Source organism: Polyodon spathula, chromosome 16, assembly GCF_017654505.1.
Source record: "Polyodon spathula isolate WHYD16114869_AA chromosome 16, ASM1765450v1, whole genome shotgun sequence".
NCBI classification, from domain to species: Eukaryota; Metazoa; Chordata; class Actinopteri; order Acipenseriformes; family Polyodontidae; genus Polyodon; species Polyodon spathula.
Window position 1 is genome coordinate 10,855,761 of NC_054549.1, and position 22,252 is coordinate 10,878,012.

General features: G+C 38.6%; 1 protein-coding gene across 1 annotated transcript; it reads left to right on the forward strand.

Annotated features, from left to right (window-relative positions):
- Window positions 1–15,662: 15,662 nt before the first annotated feature.
- Window positions 15,663–16,942, forward strand: LOC121329112 (transcription factor HES-2-like). The gene is made up of 4 exons (XM_041274467.1): window positions 15,663–15,810; window positions 15,907–16,002; window positions 16,258–16,345; window positions 16,561–16,942. Exons 1-4 carry the CDS (start codon window positions 15,724–15,726, stop codon window positions 16,893–16,895), a joined length of 606 nt encoding a protein of 201 aa, XP_041130401.1. The 5' UTR covers window positions 15,663–15,723; the 3' UTR covers window positions 16,896–16,942.
- Window positions 16,943–22,252: the final 5,310 nt, after the last annotated feature.

Below are 22,252 nucleotides of genomic sequence, written 5' to 3' on the forward strand. Positions count from 1 at the left end.
GACTAAAGAGGCACAATGAACCAAAACGACTTTTGACATTTGCCTCCCAGCACGACTCACTCATTCGATGTAGTTGTTTGAATGCAATAATGCATAATAATTGAAATAATAAAACATATATAAAATTGTTACAAAATATGTATATTTGAATTAACAATCTAGAATTTGATATTTACAAATAATATTTAAGACATACCTCTAAACTTCCAATGTATTATTTTATTTATTTATTTATTTATTTGCAGCTGGCTTTATTCTCAAAAAGTCAAGCGGAACCAATACATTCTGAAAGCCAGGAGTGACCCGTATTACTTTAAATTGAAAGTTTCACCGAAGCAGAAGGGTACTGGATGCCTTCATAACCAAAACACATCGTGTCCAGACTGCTGTAAACATCATTCTACAAAACACGATTCCTGCAGGCTGCGAGCGTTCTTAAAAGAACCGTTCTTACCACAGGCCGTTCCATATACAGTGTTCGATATTCCAATGCATCAGATAATATGCATGCATGCAGCTTAGTTCTGACAGGTTGTTTGTTTCCTTTCTTTCTTTCCAAAAAGGAAACCTGTACATTTAACACTGGGTGCAAATGCTTCGTTGATAGGATCTAGTTTCTGTTATATGTAGTAAGTATGTCCCACCACATGGTGGCAAGCAAGAACACATTTCATAGGCTTTTTTTTATTATTTCATCTCTAACCATGAATAACTGAGAAAAAAGTTTGTGCAGATCAAGAAAAATATCTCAGAAAACATGTAGCCTATGTTTGTAAATAAACCATATATTTTTTCAAGCAAAAAATTAAAATAATATACTATTTATAAAGTGGGTCTTGCTAATTGCGTATCACTTACCATCGCAGTTCCAATCAATACTGCAAACGGAAGAGCAACCAGATTGAATATTGAAGACTAGGAGAACACGTGGTGCAGGGAGACAACAAGCACACTGAGCAACGAGCCGTCATGTTTATTAACACGTGTGGGACTGACAAAGCATTGCGCAACAGACTTGGAACACATCTCACTGTGTCCTTCCCACTGCCCTGTTTCATTTGGTAACACGTATCTGTGCTTCCAGTGCATATTCTCAAACAATTCAAACACACGCTTTTAGAGTCAATTGTGCCCTTTAACATCCCTTACAAAATATATGAATAATTACAGAAAAGGCAGCAGTATAATTGTAACACTGTTTTATTATTATTATTATTATTATTATTATTATTATTATTATTATTATTATTATTATTATTATTATTATTATTATTATTATTATTATTATTATTTACTGTAAAAAGATACAAATAACTCCACATAAAAGGACCCCCCCATCACACTGTCAAGGTATCAGATAAGCCATGCCGCGTTCTCGCTTTAATTAGCACTGTATCTATCTGGAGGCGTTTCGTTTTTGCACGCCCTTTCTTTCACCGCGGTGCTCCCTTAATGCGTGTTTAAAGAGTCCCGCATCCTGTTAGGTGTATGCAGAGTCTCATTAGAACAGAGCGGGTGTACTAAAGGGCGCGGCGAGCTAGATCGGTATGCAGAGTCTCATTAGAACAGAGCGGGTGTATTAAAGGGCGCGGCGAGCTAGATCGGTATCGGCGTCTTCTTCTTCTGCTTGAGCGAGCTGTTCAGGGGCGAGGGGGTCCCCCGTGGTTAGCGCCGTCTCGTGCCCGACGCGTGCACGGTCCCCAGCCACAGCTCTTAACAATCAGCCCATTCAGTCTATTCAAACTGACACGACCCATATTGGACGCATTACCGTGGGAACGTGGACGCCTGTCCCCAAGAACCGGTTACTTAGCTGCTGTTTGAAATCCACACCCAGGAAATAGATGGTGGCTTTTCTTAATAACGTTTTTTTTTAAACTTGTAATATTTTATTTTTTATAATTAATCATACAAATTAGCTAATAGCACAGTCAGGTGAGGGGGCATAGCATTTAATAAAGCTGTGCATATTGAAAAAAAAAACTTAAATAAGTACATATGGCGCTATATCTCTCAATGCAATAAAGATCCGCATCGCGTGGCACGGGAACCGTCCGTGCGTTCGCTTCCAAAGTCATAGCTAACTGAGTTGAATCGGTGACCCGTGGATAATCTCTACCTCACTAACAGGGCCTGACTATAATATTCAATCTGGAACCTTCTAATCGCTTGTGTTGGGGGTTGTCAGTCGCACATGCCAGAAGCGTTGTGGCAGTTATTCAAATGTATTGTAATGACACCGCAAGATCGGCTCAAAATCAAACCCCATTGTGTTAAAACATCTGCCGTGAGGGCCAGACCAATTCAAACCAAGTTCGAGTTCCCCAGCGTCATAGCAAATGCTGTTATACTACACTTTACATCATAATAACGAGAGTGGCATGACAGCAACCATAAAGAACAGCTCATGCGTACTGTATAGAATAACACACTGGTATCCCGTGTCCCATGAGTCTGTTGACTTCCCCTCCCCTTGTTGTGGTGTTTGTCATCTTTCAAAGTGGTTCTCATCTCAGACTCCAGCAGTTAAAGTTTATTTATAAAAGAACCAGCGCCACCTAGGAATCTGAGATTTTGGATCAAGTTTCGTTTTGATGGCAATACACTACTGGTGCACCTGGTGGCGCTATCGCACACTCATATAAAGACCCTTTGGCTGATTCGGCCTAACATTATTCATCTCTGTGGCAGGCAAGTGGAACTAAAGACCAGCCCCTGGACTCACAGTCAAGGCAGCTTAACAGTAAATAATAATAATAATAATAATAATAATAATAATAATAATAATAATAATAATAATAATAATAATAATAATTGCAAACGTCATAGAAAGCAACGTCAAAAACGTAATGTGACGGACTTTACCAGACTCTTACCTGAATTGAGGAAGTGGCGTTCCTGCTCCAGTTGCCAGAGATTGTCTTTCACAGTAGAGAGTAGTCTACACAGCTGAAAAGAGGCAGCTTTAATGTGTTCATTAACCATGTGCTTTACAACATCGTGAATAACACAAGAAAGCAGAAATTGAATTGGCGGTGCTGTACTGAGCGGTTTGTTGGATGTTGTGCACACTCACTCCCCAAGAGGACGCGTGGCTTCTGTCCAAGGTGCTGAAACACTTCTCTCTCGGCCTCCACGTGTTCTGCAGTGAAGGGAGCAGTAAGAGACCTCGCAAAGTTTAATCGGTTATTAGCGTTTCAGAATTACTCATTATGCGTTTAAGCATTTATTTGTTAGAAGTGATTTAGGTAAGCTACTTAGTTTTTGTATTTTCTAATAAATAAACCACCATACAAAAGCAATACAAAATGAAGAAGAGATTTCCTAATTCCATATTGCGAACTACGACATTATTTTTTTTTAATCTCAATCGGGGTACCAGTCAGTATTCTACACGTGTTCCTAAATTCCTTCAGTTAGTGTTTCCGCGAGCAGCAATGCCTTTACATGCAGTGCAGCTGCGCTCGTTTCTGGCGGCCCATCTGCCTCCTGCGGAGAGTGGCCTGGGTCGCGTGCCGTTCATTACTAACAGTGGAGAGCGCAGCGCTGCGAGTTAGGGCTCCAGAAACGCATTGGTTTACAGGCTGTTTACAGGACGATAATGCAACAACTTACTTGTTTTTATTATTATTATTATTATTATTATTATTATTATTATTATTATTATTATTATTATTATTATTATTATTAAATACATTATGGAGCCGATTATAAAATTTTTTAATTATTCCGGTATAATATTCTATACATACTAATAAGGCCATAATTCAGATACATACTAAAATTTGTTTATAATCTGTTACTTTCATGGTTTTTATTGGACCGAAAAAAAGATGCCTTACATGCCACTGTGCAAATGATCTATACAAGTCGCTAAACTATGTGTTTATCACAACGATTAATAATAATAATAATAATAATAATAATAATAATAATAATAATAATAATAATAATAATAATAATAATAATAATAACTCACCTCTCAAGATAGAAACTTTTAAAAAAGACAAATATGTTTCTCTTCTATCTAGGGTTACCTGTGCGTGGTTAGTGAACCCGTGCTTCTGTATATCTGGTGCGTCGGAGAGCTGAGAGAAGAAGCAGGAGAGAGACGAGGGGTCCGGCTGGTCGTTCTGCAAAGAGACTCTTTCTGCTCTGCTCACTTCCATGTCACGGGCTTGCTGACAGAAGTGGGAGGGGACACAGAACTCGTGCGTTCGGGGATTGGCTGTCAAGCACAGTTGGTTGTTGTCTGTTACTTGCTAGTTTTAAAATGTTATAAAACATGGCATATTCAATATATATATATATATTTATTTATTATTGTTTTGTACATACTTCGACAACAACGCAGGCACTTCCTTTAATCGCTTATTGGTCAATTTGCATGATACAGGTGATTCTATCAGAAACTAAAACATTTAAAATAGATTAAATTCATGAATGCATCGAGCCCGCATTATCTGATTATGTTTTGTCTTCTGAAGCGTGTGCCGGTGAAATTCCTAGTAAAAGGAAGTGTTTCTTGAATTTCTGTAGCAGCTTTGCTTGGGGGAAGTATTCTTTTTCAACGCGAATCCAAAGTGGTTCTGAAAATAAATCTTAGAATCAGAATAATTTCCATAAGCGCCCGTAAGCATTGAGCACACGTATTGATAGATTGATTTAAATGTTCAGAAAACATTTCAAGCAAGTGTCTCGATTGGAACTCGGGAGGAAGCAGTTGGTCTTTGGTGTAGGTTGGCGTGTGCTGTTCTCGTGCCTTGCCTTAGGGTGAGGAGCGCGCACAAATGGAAGCTTCGTATACGGTACTGGAAGTGTTTAAAAACTTCGCAGCCTACTAAAAGGAAGCCTGCCAAGAACTATAAAAAAACTGAATAATGCAAACACCATTGTCCGTGCAACTACAGCGTTTAGAGATGTATTTATACTTCTCCGCTCAGCATGGAGGCTATGCATGTAGGAGTTGACTGTGTACCTCAAATATAAGTCTGACGATAATGTCAATGCAATCAGTGTCACTCCCTGCTGTCTGTGTATTGTGTTACCCTATACACAGCAAAAGACGAAGCAGCGATGTCCAGGATGTGTTTGTCTGTCCGCTTCTGCGATGGTTAACCTTCTAGCGTGCAAACCTCGTGACGCTATAAAATCCTCATTATAATTTGTAAAACATCCCCTTTGTTTTGTAGTTATGTGGCCAGATGCAGGCTTCATTTAGCTTGGGGTTCGGCTTGGGTACGATTTTAATGCATTGTGCGACATAGATTCATTTTTTTAAATGTTCACATCTATACCAGGCATTAGATTGTTCATTAATTGGTTTTAGTAGGAGATGGAGCTATGGTTAATATATTATATTCTAATATATTAAGACTTTCATACATTTTGAATATGTAGGAAAGAAAACACATCTATATATTATATAAAACAATGTTAGACGAGATTGTTATAGGCAAATCGGAGGTACAAACGATCGCATCGATTTGTCTGTTTAATTGGTGCAAATTGTATTTTGGGAGCACACAGAGACTCACAATGACATCAAAGCGCAGCATCACAGGATCTCTTAAAAGGACGAGTAGATGTTATGATGCACAACGACATCGGCCCCGTTTAAATCATTTTAACCCAAACATCACTTTATCAATGCAGATTTGAATTCCGTATTTGCACTCTAGATGCGTGGTATGAAAGTACTAAAATAATGAATAAAGTCAACTGAGATAAACCAGTCTTTCGATCTGAACTGGAGGACGCCACCTGGTCTTTTGTGTATCAGGCTCGTGCCGTTCTCGTGCCTTGTATCTGGTCACAGCAGCCAAGATCCGCAGAGAAGGAGGCTTCATATCGGGGTGTAGCTCACCAGGAACAGCGGGAAGCAAGACGTTTTTTAATGCAATTGTTTTTAGATATTTTAAATCAGTTTTTATGAACTCTACGGTGTTATATATAATGGATAGATAGAAAAATTAACATGATAAAATGATGCACTGAGTGACTGGACAGGATCTAAAACAAACACACAGACAACAGATGATATTTTGTACCGCTACGATGTACATTTTAAACTTTACCGGTTTCAGGGCCTAACCCTAACCCAATCCTCTTCCTTCTGCTTAAGAGGCCACTTAAATATAGCAATTAAGTGTCGTGACACGGGAAATGGGAATAACTCGGCATATTGTCAACTGAAACTTACCACAAAGTACTATAATGCTATTCAGATAAAAACTCACAGCGGACAGCACGTCGTGAAACCGCAGCCCTTTGTTCGCCATTTTGGCTCCAGATGCTCTTTAGTTTAAACACGAAGTTGACTCGGTGTTTGACTCACAATGGCGTCTGTTGCGTTTAGACTCCTCCGCGCGTCTCTTTGCATCGTTGATTGGTTCAGATTTCCATCCATCTGCCGCTGCTGCTTGGGTTTCGGCTTGAGTACGATTTTGTCTTTGCTAGCTCGATCTAGAGGATTTAATTGGCATATATAAATCAGAGTCAATGTGGCATAGGACTATGGCTACTCACAATAAACCAATAAGGAAAATAATAATAATTTGATGTTTCCTTTTTTCACAATGTAATCGACTCTCTCCTTTCTCCAGATCTCCTCCACACATTTACACACACGATAATTTCAGATAATCCAAGACAATCTGCAAGAAATAAAATCCATAATCCTAAACTCCTCAACTGGCGTTTCAGTTATGTGTTTTAATTAAAACTTTACCACACCACTTACTTCGTCCTTAATACACACATGTTGTATATAATACACCGTGGGACAGGGCAACAATTCCCAGGTTATCCTATATATATATATATATATATATATATATATATATATATATATATATATATATATATATATATATATATATATATATACATACATATATATATAATATATATATATATATATATATATATATATATATATATATATATATATATATATATATATATATATATATATATATATATATATATATAATTTTTGCCTACTCTCCATCGTCACATCTGCACGCGTTTTCCGGATTTGTGGATTTGTCTTCTATTAAATTAGGTTGACACAAAATTACATCTGTGTCCGAAATATATATTCAGGGCTACCGCGGAGGCCTTCAGCACTGCATTACGTTCAAGATCTCTGGTATATGGCAAGTCTGTATTCTAAATCTCATTGAAGTAGGACAAATAGAAGCTTTTTAGTTATGAAACAATGCACTGGGGTTGCACATGGTGTTTGAGACAGAACTCGTTACTCCAGTGGTTAAGAAGTTGCCGTAGTAATTGATAAGATCAGGGCCATTCCATCTCCAAGAACAGCTTAATGCGTATATTCCTATTAGTTCCGCGAGATCGGGAAATGCACAACTCCTAGCTGTTCCAAAAAAACAAACAAACAACAAAAAAATCCTCTTAAATCAATTCCAGCCGGAGCGTTGCGCTGTGGTGCTCCTCGCTTGTGGAACACTATTCTGGATGACATTAGGCAGGTTGAAACATTGGATTATTTGAAGTCTAAATTGAAAACATACTCTTTTTTTGGTAATGTGATTTTATATAATTGGTTGTAGCTGGAGTGTATTGAACATACGGACTCTCTTGTTTTGTTTTTAACTCTGCACAGCGCTGTGGGATGCCATGGCGTGAATGGCGCTCTATACAAATTGTCAGATTCTACTGCACAACAGAGCGTTCTATGGGTCTGACATGGGTTCTAAATACGTTCTGCTTTACATATATATTAGAGGGGGTTATGCCATGCTTCCTAATTTAAGGGAGAATTCCCATTTTCTAGCTGTTTCATGATAAATGCATTACATAAAACTCAGGGTTAAAGTAAATAAGCAACGAGACAACTGATATTATCTGCTATAACCTGAATCGAATTTACTAAAGAAATGAATGATGTGTTTACAGGTTATAGTTTTTAAATGACATCACCCAACAATTTATTCTATAGATTAGTTACAACAACTATAAACCGGCACTGGAATGAAAGACACTGGGGTGAGAAACCTCGTGGACTCTCAGAACGGCTTGAAAGATTACGATTTTCAACAACCGGAGGAAGTCTAAAGAACGCCGGGGTTATGAAGGAACTTCTTCGGACATTTCATCGCGTAAACAACCTCACCAACCGCATTTAACTGAGATATATGCGTCACACGGCCACGGTGCCTTTTCATTTTTTTTATTGACACGCTCGTCGTTGTATGGTCCTGTCAGACCTCCCCTCACTGCTCATTAAACCACCCTTCCTGTCTAGTTGGGCTTTGGAGCATAAAACACCCATCTGGCAGTGAAGCATAAAACACCCATCTGGCAGTGAAGCTGCTGGCTCGTGCCGAGCTTGTGTCTACCCCGTGCATGCACGCAATAATGATTCATTCATGTTGAAGGCCACTGCGCCCTGCATAGCAGCCCCTTACACACGTGTTGAATTGTACGGGTTCAAATTTAAAGGCGACAGCGTAACGTTTCAAAATCCGCAATTCCTTTTCTTTGACGGTACTTTGACAGATTTTTTCTTTTCTTATTAAATTATAGCGTTGGTTTTGTCTCGGGAAGCTGCGTTTTTGTTTCAAAACAGATTTGCTTCAATCACATTTTTACGTCTCGATCCTTGATATGGTGTTCACGATATGATATTGAATCGAGATCATTGGCGATTCTAGCCATAGTCACATGCTTACTATAATGCTTAAACAGGAAAATAAAAAAATACTTTGCATGTTGCATATTACCGAGCTGGTGCCATATAAAAACACCCTCTCATCTGTAACGGAGCACATTTTATATTGAATACAGGGAGGCTTCGTGGTTCAGTGGTTAAAGAAAGGGTTTGGTACCAGGAGGTTTCCAGTTTAATCCCAGCTGACTCACTGTGTGTGACCCTGAGCAAATCACCTAACCTCTTTTATTTTAGCTCTGGATAAAAACGTCTTCTAAACGACTAATTAGTATGGGTTTAAGTGTTTGGAAAGCTTTCATCGACAAGTATATTTCAAACAGAGGTCATTGTAACCGCTACCGTAATATAGGCTGCGTCACGCAGGTGTAGATATCTGTAGGCGCACGCCCTTATCTGCCTACCACTTTAACAATAATCTAATTAAGGTTATAATGAAACATAATCTCGTGAATTTTATTATCATCACTCTTTTTTTCGTGCATCTAAAGCATATTATCAAACAGAAAATAAATACTAATGGGTTTGCTCAAAATATGTTGCGCAAGATTATGTTTAATTATAACCTTTGGTTTTACAATGACAGCCACCTTTGGCAAATTGTTGTTTCCTGCCTACTTTTTAAAACATAAGACAATGCTACCCATTATACCATTGCAGATACATATATCATGCTGGTGTAATTGTCTGCTTTTTAATTAGATTTTTATAATAGCCTATATTTCTTGGTATTTTCTATACCCAACCTAGTCATTATCTTGTGCTGTACTACATGTTTGACCTGTTTTTGCTGGCACAGTTTAATAAATGAGTCACTGCAAAAAGTGTGGGCAAATGAAGTATTTAGAGATGCACACCCTGCATTGAACAGAACAAGGCAAGGCATTTGGGGCAATGTGACATGATTTGCAATGTCTAAATAGCAACAAGCAATAACAAAGGATAGAAATAAAACAACGCAGCTTACATTTTGAACAAGAAAACACGACCTTGATGCACCAAATGGCGCGGCTTTTAGTTTTATTGGAGTATTTTCCTCTTGCTGGGGTTACCGTTCTACGTGTGCTCTGCTGCTGGAGACTTGTAGGTAGAAGGTATTAAAAGTATTGCATCTAAGTGAGAGCCTAGCAGTCAAAGCTTGGGACCCGTGGCTCGCCTCAATCATTGCTGCAGATAGGAAGCTATTCATGATAGCGAGCTGCCCATCTGCTCCAACGCGTGCCTGTATATTTGCCTGAAACCCTTGTACAAAACAGACTAGAAAGTATAGGTTAAAACCATCATTCACAATTGCGCTGATATGAGTTATCAAATCTAAATAAGCTTTAGCTAAATTGCATATATATCTATATAAAAAAAAGTCTACTGTATACTATACGCACTTTTTGCAATATTAAGCAAATAAAATACATATTACAGCGTTTTAAATATTATATTTATGTATGCATTATTTGCGTATTGCATATAGTCAGGTTAACTTGAAGGTTGGATAGTGACGTTGGACGACAAAGGTAGTTTTTGGAGTGAGCACGAAAAAGCCCCGCCTCTTCTATTATATCTTGACGTCAGGGAATGTAGAACACCAACCTTTCTGTTTTACTCTGCTCCGAGCAGATGCGTTCTGTTATTATTATTATTATTATTATTATTATTATTATTATTATTATTATTATTATTATTATTATTAATATAATAATAATAATAATAATAATAATAATAATAATAATAATAATAATAATAATATATTCAATGACCTTCTATTGACTGGAAGTCTTTTTCAATGTGTTTTTTTTAAGTCATTAAAAAGGACTTGTAGTGGAAACGTGCGTCTGAATTTTATTTGAACAACATTGTATATCGTTAACAGTGCTTAGTGCAAATCTTAGTAGAGTGAGACGAATCATTCTCATCAGAGCTTCGTCTTTTTTTTGTGACAGTCTCCAGTCTTAACACCAGTGTGTACCAGGTTATGTTTAACTTTCCCCTGAATATCGTGACTCTGGTTACACTCTACTAATGACAGGGGTCAAGCCTGGGCCTGCCCGATGCGTCTTGCTTTTGAAATGAGGTGAAGCATGCCGATTACCACATTTTGGCACTGTGCATAAAAACTAGGTAGGGACTCTCGTTACTGTATAAGGTGTTCCGTGTCCGTGTTTCTATAAGGATATCAACCACAGAGTTCTCCTTTATAGATGGAACCTTTTGACATTGAAACGCAAAGGCTCCGTTTTTCACTTGTCTCACTTTAGAACCTCGAACTTAATAAGGGTTTCAGAAGCCTAATACAATCCTGATTCTCCACTGAACGCGCGCAGGAGAAGAAAGCGCAAGGACCTGCCACGCTTACCACGATTTCACGTTGGATTACAGTATTCTATAAACTAGTCTAGGTTCGGGTTGATACAGCCTGTAGGTAAAGCTGGAATTATCTTGAACGTTTCCTTGATTGTTTGACAAACCCTGTATTCAGGACTTGTATTTGTCAATGAGCTGCTTGTATGGCAGTGTAATTCACCTCATGGCATTGCAATATAGCAATCGTGTGCTCCAAAAGTCAGACTTTCTCCATGAACAAAATAATTATGCCATACTGCCAGCCTTTACCTTGACAGACCTATGAACCCACAGTAACCTGCTCCCATGCTTGCAATACATATACTGTCAAAATGTGCTGCGCAAACATATGGAATCGCTCTGTCTCTATGATCATTTATCCTTCCTTCAGTAAGTCAGTTTGGAAGCTGGTTAAAAAAAAAAGCGCTTGTAAACAGGAGGTTCCAGGTTCAAACCCCGGCTTACTCATTGAGTGACTGTGAGCAAGTCACTTAACCTCCTTGTGCTCCGTCTTTCGGGTGAGACGTTGTTGTAAGTGACTCTGCAGTTGATGCTGATCATGATGATGATAATAATAATAATAATAATAATAAAAATAATAATAATAATGTCTTTATATAGCGCCTTTCATAGTAGACCACCATCACAAAGCGCCTTACATAGGCAGGCTGTGAACTGTGCATTATATGCAGTCACTTACAATAGGACATTGATTTAACATCTCATCCGCAGGACGGAGATACATATACGGACTGTATCTGTAAGGCGCCTTGAATAAAGGCTTCTGCTAGATGTACTAATAATAATAAAAAGATGTACACATTAAGCACATTAAGACAGTGCGTTTGTCAACAGAGGTGTGGTGACCTGCAAACTCTCGAGGTTTCAAGGAACAATTATGCCTTATTCTACAATAACTTGCACAGAAGTCACTAAATAAATAAAATCTACGTGCAATAGTTCTACGAGTATAGGATAACAGTACACAATCAACAAGTTGAACGATTAACAATGATAATACAAAATAAATAAAAACACAATACACGTTACCTTTTCACTTCGATTCTGATTCGTGTCATTATAGTTCAACCTGGCTCGTGCCTGACTCGTGCCACGTTTTTCAGTACAGTTTAGAGAACGAGCTGTTGAGTAAAACACGATTTTTAAATGAAAAAAAAAAAAAAAACACATCGGCTGTACAGATACGTAAAGAAATATATTCTCGTTTTCTATTTGAAGTTAGGGGGAAGCATTTAATCAAACTCACTCACTCGTGTCACCTCATTTCAATCTCCAACGACAGTAACAGATAAATACGACACAACATACACATTTTAAAATGCACTAAACAGAGGCCAAGTTCAGTTCTTTTAAAAGCGACTTACCGCGTGTGGAGGATTTCGCGGTGGGAATGGATAACACGCTACTGCAGAAATGCCCACTGGAAACTCTGGTCCCGCTGTCATTCCTGCTTCAATTAATCGAGGCAGGGCGAGACCCATCTGCTCAGGGAGACACGGGCTCGTGCCGGGCTCATGCCGTCTGTATAATTAATGTAAAAAAATAGGGCTAAAAACCTTGAAACATTGAAACCTCAAAACAAAATACGAAAGTAGAACTAGCATTATTCTTATTATTAATAATAATAATAATAATAATAATAATAATAATAAGAAGAAGAAGAAGAAGAAGAAGAAGAAGAAGAAGAAGAAGAAGAAGAAGAAGAAGAATTCGTGTTCTTCTTGTTCTTGTTCTTCCGTTGATGATCCAATCTTTATCCGAATCACACTAATATTGCATGCAATACCAACTTTACTTGTCCCTTAATACAATGCATATTAGTATGCATTTGAAGAAACATAATCTACACACGTGCAGCCCTTGAAGAAAAAAAAAAAACAGCAATAGACTCCTCTCCTCTTCACCACCACCTCCTGCATTTGTTTAGATAAAAAATGTATTGTTGGCGATAGGGTTTGTCGGTTTGCTTTGCTTAAATTTTTTTCCTTGATTTTGAAAAAAAAAACACTTTATGTATTTCTTAGCTTTTAAAAACACATATAGGCTTCACTTAACAGCAGAAAATGAATGGAAAATCTACCCTTTCTATACCAACACAGAGTGATGCTTCTCATTCAGCGCGGCCATGTCTTGATCTGCACCCCATCCCATCCCATCCCATCCCCCCACCCTAAATACTAGAATTTCCAGCTCTCACAGAAAACAAATTCCAGTTTTTATTTTGGTAACAAAGGGCCCCCTGTCTGTACAGCTTGCCAGATGGGGTACCCAAGCCGAATTTGTTTGAAAGACAATGGGAATTCTAACCGAAATCTTTACATGAAATTGCAGGGACAACACTTTCCGAACTCCAGTGAGTCTACTCGGAGACCGCGCGGCTGCTAATTGAAATTCCCAGAGGGAATCTGAGGCGCGTGCAGTTTGCTTGGCATCAATTTCATTCCTTTGATAGCTTCCCCAGAGGCAGCTGCTGTTCCTGTAGTTAGCCTGAAATCGTGGATCGTGCTAAACTACCAGAACTAGCACGTCTCCTTCCACAGTAATAAAACAGTAGTAATAAACCAATACATAGATGCAACATACATTTTAAAAAGTTGCTTGAGGTCCATTAAACCAAAGATCTAAAACTTTTGAATTGCTTTGGTGCAACAGACAGATAACGAATGCATTAGTATCAATTGCTGAATATGTAAATATGAACAGTTATTATATATATATATATATATATATATATATATATATATATATATATATATATATATATATATATATATATATTATAATAGTGCGTGCTATCCAAAATAAATATTGCACTTACTTGATGCACTCGACGATTCATTGTTTAGCGAATGCACAAAGCTAAGCTATAGATGATATACAAATGATGCTTATATTTTAACAGCAGGTGTTTTGAGTATAGTAGCGTGCGTTTTTAGCTTGGGAAGCCGCGGAAAGGGACCCAGATTTCCTGCAATCAACCTTGAAAATAAGCATTTGAAAGCATGCAGAGACGTAAGATTGCAAAAGGGCAAATATAGATTAAAAACATGGACGCCGGATCTGGATTACGTATCCCATAATAATCAAGCTGGGACGCGCTAATATAAGACTACTTTCAGAAATATTAATTAAAATCTTGGATTGTACACACACGAATTAAAACACGTATATTGAACGATTGGCATTAGCTTAGTTTTTAAGCCACAGGGCATACCCAACAGTGCGTATGATGATTTGAGGGGTACAGATGGGGTACTGACGCCAAAACTGCTTAAAAACAATGTAATCCAAACTGAAATTTAAATGAAAAAGGAGAACATGGAATTGGGGGGGGGGGGGGGGGGGGGGGAATACTTGAACCCCCACTGGTCGACAGAATACCACAGAGCTGAAGGCATCTGGTGCTGGTGGCGCGTGCCTGACGCGTGAGTCTCAATGCTGCTGTTTCTGTGCGCCTGCTGAGCAGAATCGACATCGAATATTCCAAATTATACAATCCCGTGTAGAATAATATAGCAATATTGACATGGATATAACATGGCTAAACTCTTCTGGTTTTTTTTTTGTTAAATATCTGTGTAGATAAAAAAATAAGCTGTTCATGAAGAATTGGAAAGGTTTACAACTGGATAAGTGAAATGCATTTTGGAGATTTAAGATCCTCACACTTGGACGTTACTATTCACATTTAGACACTAGATTGTTTTTTATTTTTTATAGAACACACCAATTGCAGACTCACACGCAAGCTCAGGCAAGTCTACCCATTTCTGCCCCTGCCAGCATAGCCCCTCCCCTACCCTTACCCGTTTCCACAGGTGAACAGACTGTCATGCAGATTTCTACAGGACACAACGAGGTATTGTTGATTCACATATAGAAGCAGATGTTCTGTCCACATAGCGTGGCTTGGGAAGCTGTTTAATAATTTAAACAGATTTGCCTTAGTGTTTTTTTTTTCCAGAATGAAAGCCCCTTCCCCCTCTCTCGCTCCTCACCCCCCATACTGATTCTATAATGCAATGTCAAGATAACCTACATATTATAAAACAACAAACTCAATATCTAAAGAATCAGTTTTGCTGTTTTACTGAAAACTTTCCCTTTCCCTCAAATAATATGTTTTGAAGGTTATTTCCAACTACAGTCCTACACTTCTTTCCGTTTATAGAAGATTTGATAAATTGTGCATCTATTGTGGCATAAGGCTTATGTATGTTTTATTTTTACATGTAAAATGCATGTACTTGACACACACACACACACACACAACACACACACACACACACACACACACACACACACACACACACACACATTCGTAGTCAGAGTGAATGATTGTTGGTTCTTTCTTGCATATTGTTGGTTAATATGTGTTGTTATATCTATATGCCATTTCATTTTTGTGCATGTTATTTTTAATTGGAATACCAGGGGTGGCAGTAAGCAACCCGCCCCGCGAGACAGATGGTTATCTTAATAGATTCAATGCGCTGGATGTTCTCCCAACGGGACAGGATTCGGCGTCAAAATTATTACACAATAGTTAGTGGGCGGGGCCCTGCCGCGCTGCGTCTGCATAAATACCGGGGCTTGAGGCTGAGGAGAATCATTCGAGCTGCGACACCCCGAGAGAGAGAGAGAGCATCCCCAAGCAACGTGAAATCATGTCTCCCAACATTGCATCTGAAAATGCCGAGTACTCTCCAAGAATGACCGTTGCAAAAAGAAAAGAAGCGACTGAACTGAGAAAGGTAACAATCAGGAAAACAAAGCTCATTACCTGCTTATTGTTGTTTCTTTATATAAAGATATTAAATGTTTTTTTTTATTGCATTATTTTATTTCAGACTCTCAAGCCCTTGATGGAGAAACGCAGACGCGCCCGCATCAACGAGAGTCTCAACCAGTTGAAAACTCTGATTCTCCCACTGATCGGAAAAGATGTAAGCTTCCTCTACAGTTTCAATACAACACTGGATAAAACCATCAAAATAACACGTCAAATAAACAAATATGCATCTAGTTTAATCGGTACATGCATATATACAAGGCAGTCTTCTTCTTCTTCTTCTTCTTCTTCTTCTTCTTCTTCTTCTTCTTCTTCTTTCTTCTTTTTCTTCTTCTTCTTCTTCTTCTTCTTACGCAAGCTTCTAGATCTCGATTAATTGTCATCTTTTCCTTTTGCTTCTCCATTGCAGAATTCCCGATATTCCAAACTGGAAAAAGCTGACATTTTGGAAATGACAGTTCGGTTCCTGAAAGATGTACCCAGCACCCCTGTTCAGAGTGAGTATCTTTGCTTCAGCATTAGACAAGACTTGTGTAAGCGAAAGAGACCTATAATCCTGCATAACAAAGACTTGAACTAGCACAATAAAACTGAAAAAAGAACCACTGCATTTATATTATTATTATTATTATTATTATTATTATTATTATTATTATTACATAAGAAAAACTATTATAATATGAAGCAAACTAAACCTTTTTTTCAATCTTAGGTGCATCTGATAGCTTCAGAGAAGGATACAAAGCCTGTCTTCAACACGTCTCCAGTATATTGCCCAACACCAATCTGCTGGACAAAGAAACGTCCCAGCGCGTAAACGAATACATCCAGAGTTTTATGGCATCGCCTGCAAACCCTCCGAGCTGCCAGAACTGCGATGGGCAAAGCCCCCGCTCCAGACCTCAGAGAAGTGAAAGCGTGGTGTGCCTGAACCCAACCGCAAGAGGATCGAGGACCGAGCCCTCTTCAGACCTCAACGGTCACCGCATCAACCGAGTCCAGCCCGTCCCACAGCTCCACAGCGTCCCTATGTGGAGGCCTTGGTAGAAAACAAAAAGGACTGAACATTTGTAAAATATTTATATATGTAAAAAAAAAAAAAAAAAAAAAAAACCTAACAAAAATATTTGTAAATAAGAATCGCGCCGTGGAGATTAACTGTTTTAAAAAAAAATATTATTAATGTTTTAAAATGCTGTTCTGAAGTCGAGTTCTGGTTTCAGTTGTATGTGTGCTGGCTATTGTAACTTTTTTGACCGTTGGAAATGTAAAATTCGTGGTCAAAATTCAAACCGAGTATGCTGGAAGAAAGGTTTGATGGATTCGTATATTCTGTGAATTTGTAATATTTAGTCCTCTGGGGTTAAATGAATGTGGTTTTGTGTGAAAACACGCCATTGTAAAACCCAAAGGGTTATTTGACGTATGTGTGACTTGCACAGTTGTCTTGAAATGAGCTGGGTCTGTTCAAACTAAAGCAATAATATAACAAGGCACTTTTGTAAATTGTACCTGCGCTGTATCGTTTTTTATTCAAAGGGAATTTTTTTCATGAGAATCCAAAGCTTGAAATAATATGGATGTAAAATCTCAAACGTGTGGAAATTATATTCATAATAATAAATTAAATCGTTTATATATAAAAAAAGTCTCCTTCATTTCTTAGTTTGTGTATCATAAACGAGGCTTTATGATTTGTGTTTGTACTATATGCCACCTTTTTCAGCAGTGGGTGTCACATGTTCCATATTCATAAATGATTATGCTAACACGATATTACTTAGTAACTCCTATCATCGGTCTTGGTTTGTTTAATAATAGTATGGTACACAAAATAAGCTGAACATTGGCTTTTAAAAAGTTGGCCAACACAAATCAAGATAATTAAGCACTAGATGCTTCATTTTAAAAAATGCAATCAACTAAAGCCAGGGGTGTTAAAGGGTTATAGTAAAATCACTGATGACTTTGCACGAGCTTAAAAAAACCATGCTGCCTTATATAAACAGTCTATACTTTCTATATGGTGCTGTGGTTAGCAGTGCGACCACAAATACCCTTGAAAATGACAGCCACATGGGTTTGTTTTAAACAGAAACCATGTGCTAATGACAGAAAGACACAACAGGACCTACACAGAGACGACGAACGGCTTTCCCACGCCAGCTTGTATTTCCCTAGACAAACTGCTAACACGCAGCTCACGCAACACTCTCCACACGCTGCAGTATCCACGTACTTTACACTGTACTCTTTAATTTGGGAACATCTGTGGGCTTTTTTGCGCCTCTAGTAAAGCCTAATCCAAAGCAATTCAAATAAACACCTTAATTTGTTTATAAGCTGTTCCCTGAGATTCGTATTTCATTCTTTAATAAGGTTATACAAATCCCTTATAATAACAAAGTCGGTTACACAAAACAATAACAGTTTGGGGCTTCAGTATGTTTTATTGCTTCCTAACTGACACCCCGCATCTCATACTGTACTGCAAACACACACCTGTGTGCGGAGTATATCTGTGGGAACCTCCGTCCTCGGGAGCGGATGGACGTTTAGCAGCACAGCAATTATGTGGGTTTACTTCCCAAGGCTTGACAGCTGCAGCCCAAACCCACCTCCTCTTTCCATTGTGACACTGTGCGATGTGTTCAACCCTCTAAGGTCCTGCACAATAAAAATGATGCTAACTTTCTTATTTTTGCAATGAGGCGCAAGGAACAGGTTTTAAATTGTACTGACAAGTTGGACCTGGAGATGCAAATGGGAAGTTTCCTCCTCGTGATAAAGTTATTCTCAGATGCATTTTGAGAAGAAACAGTTTGAGCAACAGCTCGGCTGCGGGGTTCCGAAAAATTTGAATAAAGTACCTGGCATTTTTCTTTTCCTTGTTAGCATCCTGGCAGATTTTGATTATGTTGATTTTTTTAAATATTCAAAATGTTATCATAAATCATTCATTAAACTTTATGTTTGAATTATGGATGGGTGTGTCGAAAAACTTTACTTATGCACGAAGCCTGCATAAGGCAGTGCAGCACACATGCAAACACATACACCATACAGGCACGCAGCACGCGCACGCACGCACGCACGCACGGGCACACGTTTGTATTCCTATACTTGTGGGGGCTTCTCATTGACTCTCACTATATTTGTATTTACTATTTCTAACCCCTGCCAGAAAAAAACTCCAAACTGGGTGAAAGTCGACAACAAACTAAATATTCTGGCACGTTTAAAAATAATAATAAAAACAGGAGTTACTATCTATGTGGGGACATTTTCTCAAACTTTGTCCCCGCATTGATAGTAATACCTGCCTACTTACATACACACACACACACACACACACACACACACACACACACACACACACACATTTCTATACAGCAGCACTTTGCAATAGTTAAAGTTCTATTTAATTCAAAGAAGCTCATCAGAGCACACACACACACACACACACACACACACACACACACACACACGAATATTGGGTCCGTGTTGTGCAGAGTCTAGCTTTCATGAACGCATTGTTGAGGACGCCAAAAACCAGTGAACACGTCTCCACACAACCACTTGTGCAGAGCCCTGTGCCTCTTGCACCTGAAACTGCGCTGTCTGAGCTTGCAAACGACAGGCACGCATCCGCCACCCACTGAAACCTAACTTGACTAAGCAGTTTCGGTCAGCATTTCCCATGCGTTCCACAGGTACAAACGTGTCATTAATCACTCGGGGAAGCGTGGGAAAGAAACGAGGTTGTGCTTCATTTAAACGTTCGCTTGCTAAAGCTCTCGATGAGGATCCAGAGAAGCTAGTGAACACATGCGCCACCAGTCCATACATATATTCTCTTTTGCTCCTGTTTTTAAATACCTGCGTTTAGTTTACCTATACCCGTAAAACAATAGGTTCGTGTACACCTTTGTGACAATAAACATCCAAATGCACTATAGGCTATTATTATCGTTAACGAGGTGAATACCAATAGAAAATCTTCTAGCATCTACAGGTTTCCTATTGCCAGTATAAATTCTACTGCCAGTTAGAAGCCCCACAAACACTGCTGCCAGTATTAGTTCAACACCGGGGCTAAAGAGAGAGACACACACTTGCAGTTTATTGACTTCAACGTTAGAGAAAGTGCAATAGGTAGTTATATTGAGAATGTGTTTTTGTGCAGCTGCTGGCAGCAACGGAGTCAACTGCCATGACATGGAAAGTTTACAAAAAAACAAAACAAAAAAAAACTAAAAAAAATGAAATTCAGTGAGGGCCGGACATGTAGGAAGAAGAACAGACCATTGCTGTACCAGATATACTAGACTAGATCCCAAGAGATATAAAACGAACAAGGGGAAGACCTCCAGGAAGATGGCAAGATGAAATCAGGAAACACGCCGGAGCAGCGGGGATGAGGGACTCAACAGAAAGGCTTGCGTGGAAGAATCTTGGAGATGCCTTCATGCAGCAGTGGATTGAAAAAAATGATTACATAAAATGATAATCTTGCGATTATCTTTGCCTAACTGTACAGGCACTATAGCGCACTATAGTTTTGACAAGTCCAGTCAGTTGTCTAGTCATGTGAAGCAATGCATGACTATGTGATCAGCAGCAGGCCTGTGTTCTCGCACCTGTCTGTCTTTATTATAATCAGGTTTGAAGTAAATTGAACAGTCTTAGGGTGTAGATGACACGCCGAATGGCTGAACTAAGTTGTTTTTTTTTGCTCATGTGCGCCAGACGGGAAGGAGGCGAAGCACGTACGCACAGAAAGAAGCGTGTCACAAATCGTGATATTACAAACCGCAAGTCAAGAACAGCCTCGGGCAACACAAACTACAAACCAGGGAGACTCAGAAAAAGGGTTGCATGCATAATGTCTTCCCATCACGCAGCGAGTCTGATCGTTCTCACATTTAACCTTGAGGGTACTTAACTGACTCGTCACAGTTTTATTTGCATGACTGGATAAGCATAAAGCAAACCGTATTGTTTCAGGGTGAGCCAAGATTTATAGAAAAAACGTCTTACTCTGAGGATGTTTGCACACACCACGTTTGATTCATTAAAATGGGATGGTTTGTATTTGGGTGAATGGCAGAGCAGGGGGTGCATTAAAAAAAAAAAAAAAAAAACAAATATTCCAGCGATTATTTTAAGCGGTTTTTCTGTAATTCATTTCTTACAATTGAAACACTATCTCTAGCTGTAAGCAGAACACCGAAAGAACATTGCGATGATGCGCAAACCTGTAACGATCCGCAAGCTCGTAAAAATGCTTGTTTTTTGTGCTTGTTTTTAACTATAGAAAACCTACATACGCTGCAAAGTTTAATGTACATCAATAGACGTCTACCTATTGCAAACCAGCTCCGCTTAAAACGTATATAACGTCTTACAACTAGGAGACAAGTCGTTCACAAACAGCACACACCTCTCAAAACAGCCAAGTACAGCAACAAGTATTGTTATAGTCTTTGCTGCCACCTCGTGGTAATGTATGTTATTGCTTTATATTAACACTACCTTAATGCTTTACAATACTTTGCTAATGCCTTTGTCGAGGTTTAGCAGAGCGGGTTTGAAGGAATAACATTTAATTGTATATATACTTTTTTTTTTTTTAATTCAGACGGTGAATAATGACTAAGTTGTCTTGTTTAATAGCTGGGGAGTTTTACAATACCAGCCCTGAATTAAAAACGACAGTTGATAAAGTTGAATTATTAACATGTGAAGTGGCTGGTGAGAGAAATAATATGATATTGATGGCGTTCTCGAATAGAAAACACGTTTCAGGAAATAGATCTAGAACAGAAACATCGATTTCGAATGCAGATATTATAAATCTGGAACACTATCAATATAGCGATATGACACAAGGCAGCACGGAAGGGCATGCAGTGTAAATGTGCTATACCAGTATAGAGGTGTGGTAAAAGGCCATTTAAACATTAACCTTGAGTACCTTGAGTAGTAGTAAAGGTTTTTTTTTTTGTTGTTTTTTTTTTTAGGCAAAGGGTCACGGGGTATTTGCTCAGTTTGAATTGTTCTACGGTTATGTAATTGAATTGAATTATTCTAATAATAACACTTTTCTGTACTGTCTTTATCTCCGGATCACTTTCTCAGAAACTCGTCTCCGTGTCTGTATTATAGAAATGGGCGGATTTAAAATTCCAATTGCATAGCACTCTCATCAGTGTCATGGTTTGTTGTCAAGTTCAATTACTTACAATGTGCAAGCAACTCATAGAAAACAATGGAACAACGTGTTCTGCAACGAGGGGCTTATTTCCACGGGATCCTGCAAGTGCTTTCTGGGGAACTGGCTGTACCTCCACGGGGAACGGACTGTGCTTGTTTTAAATTCATGGTTGAAAGCTAGTCAGAAT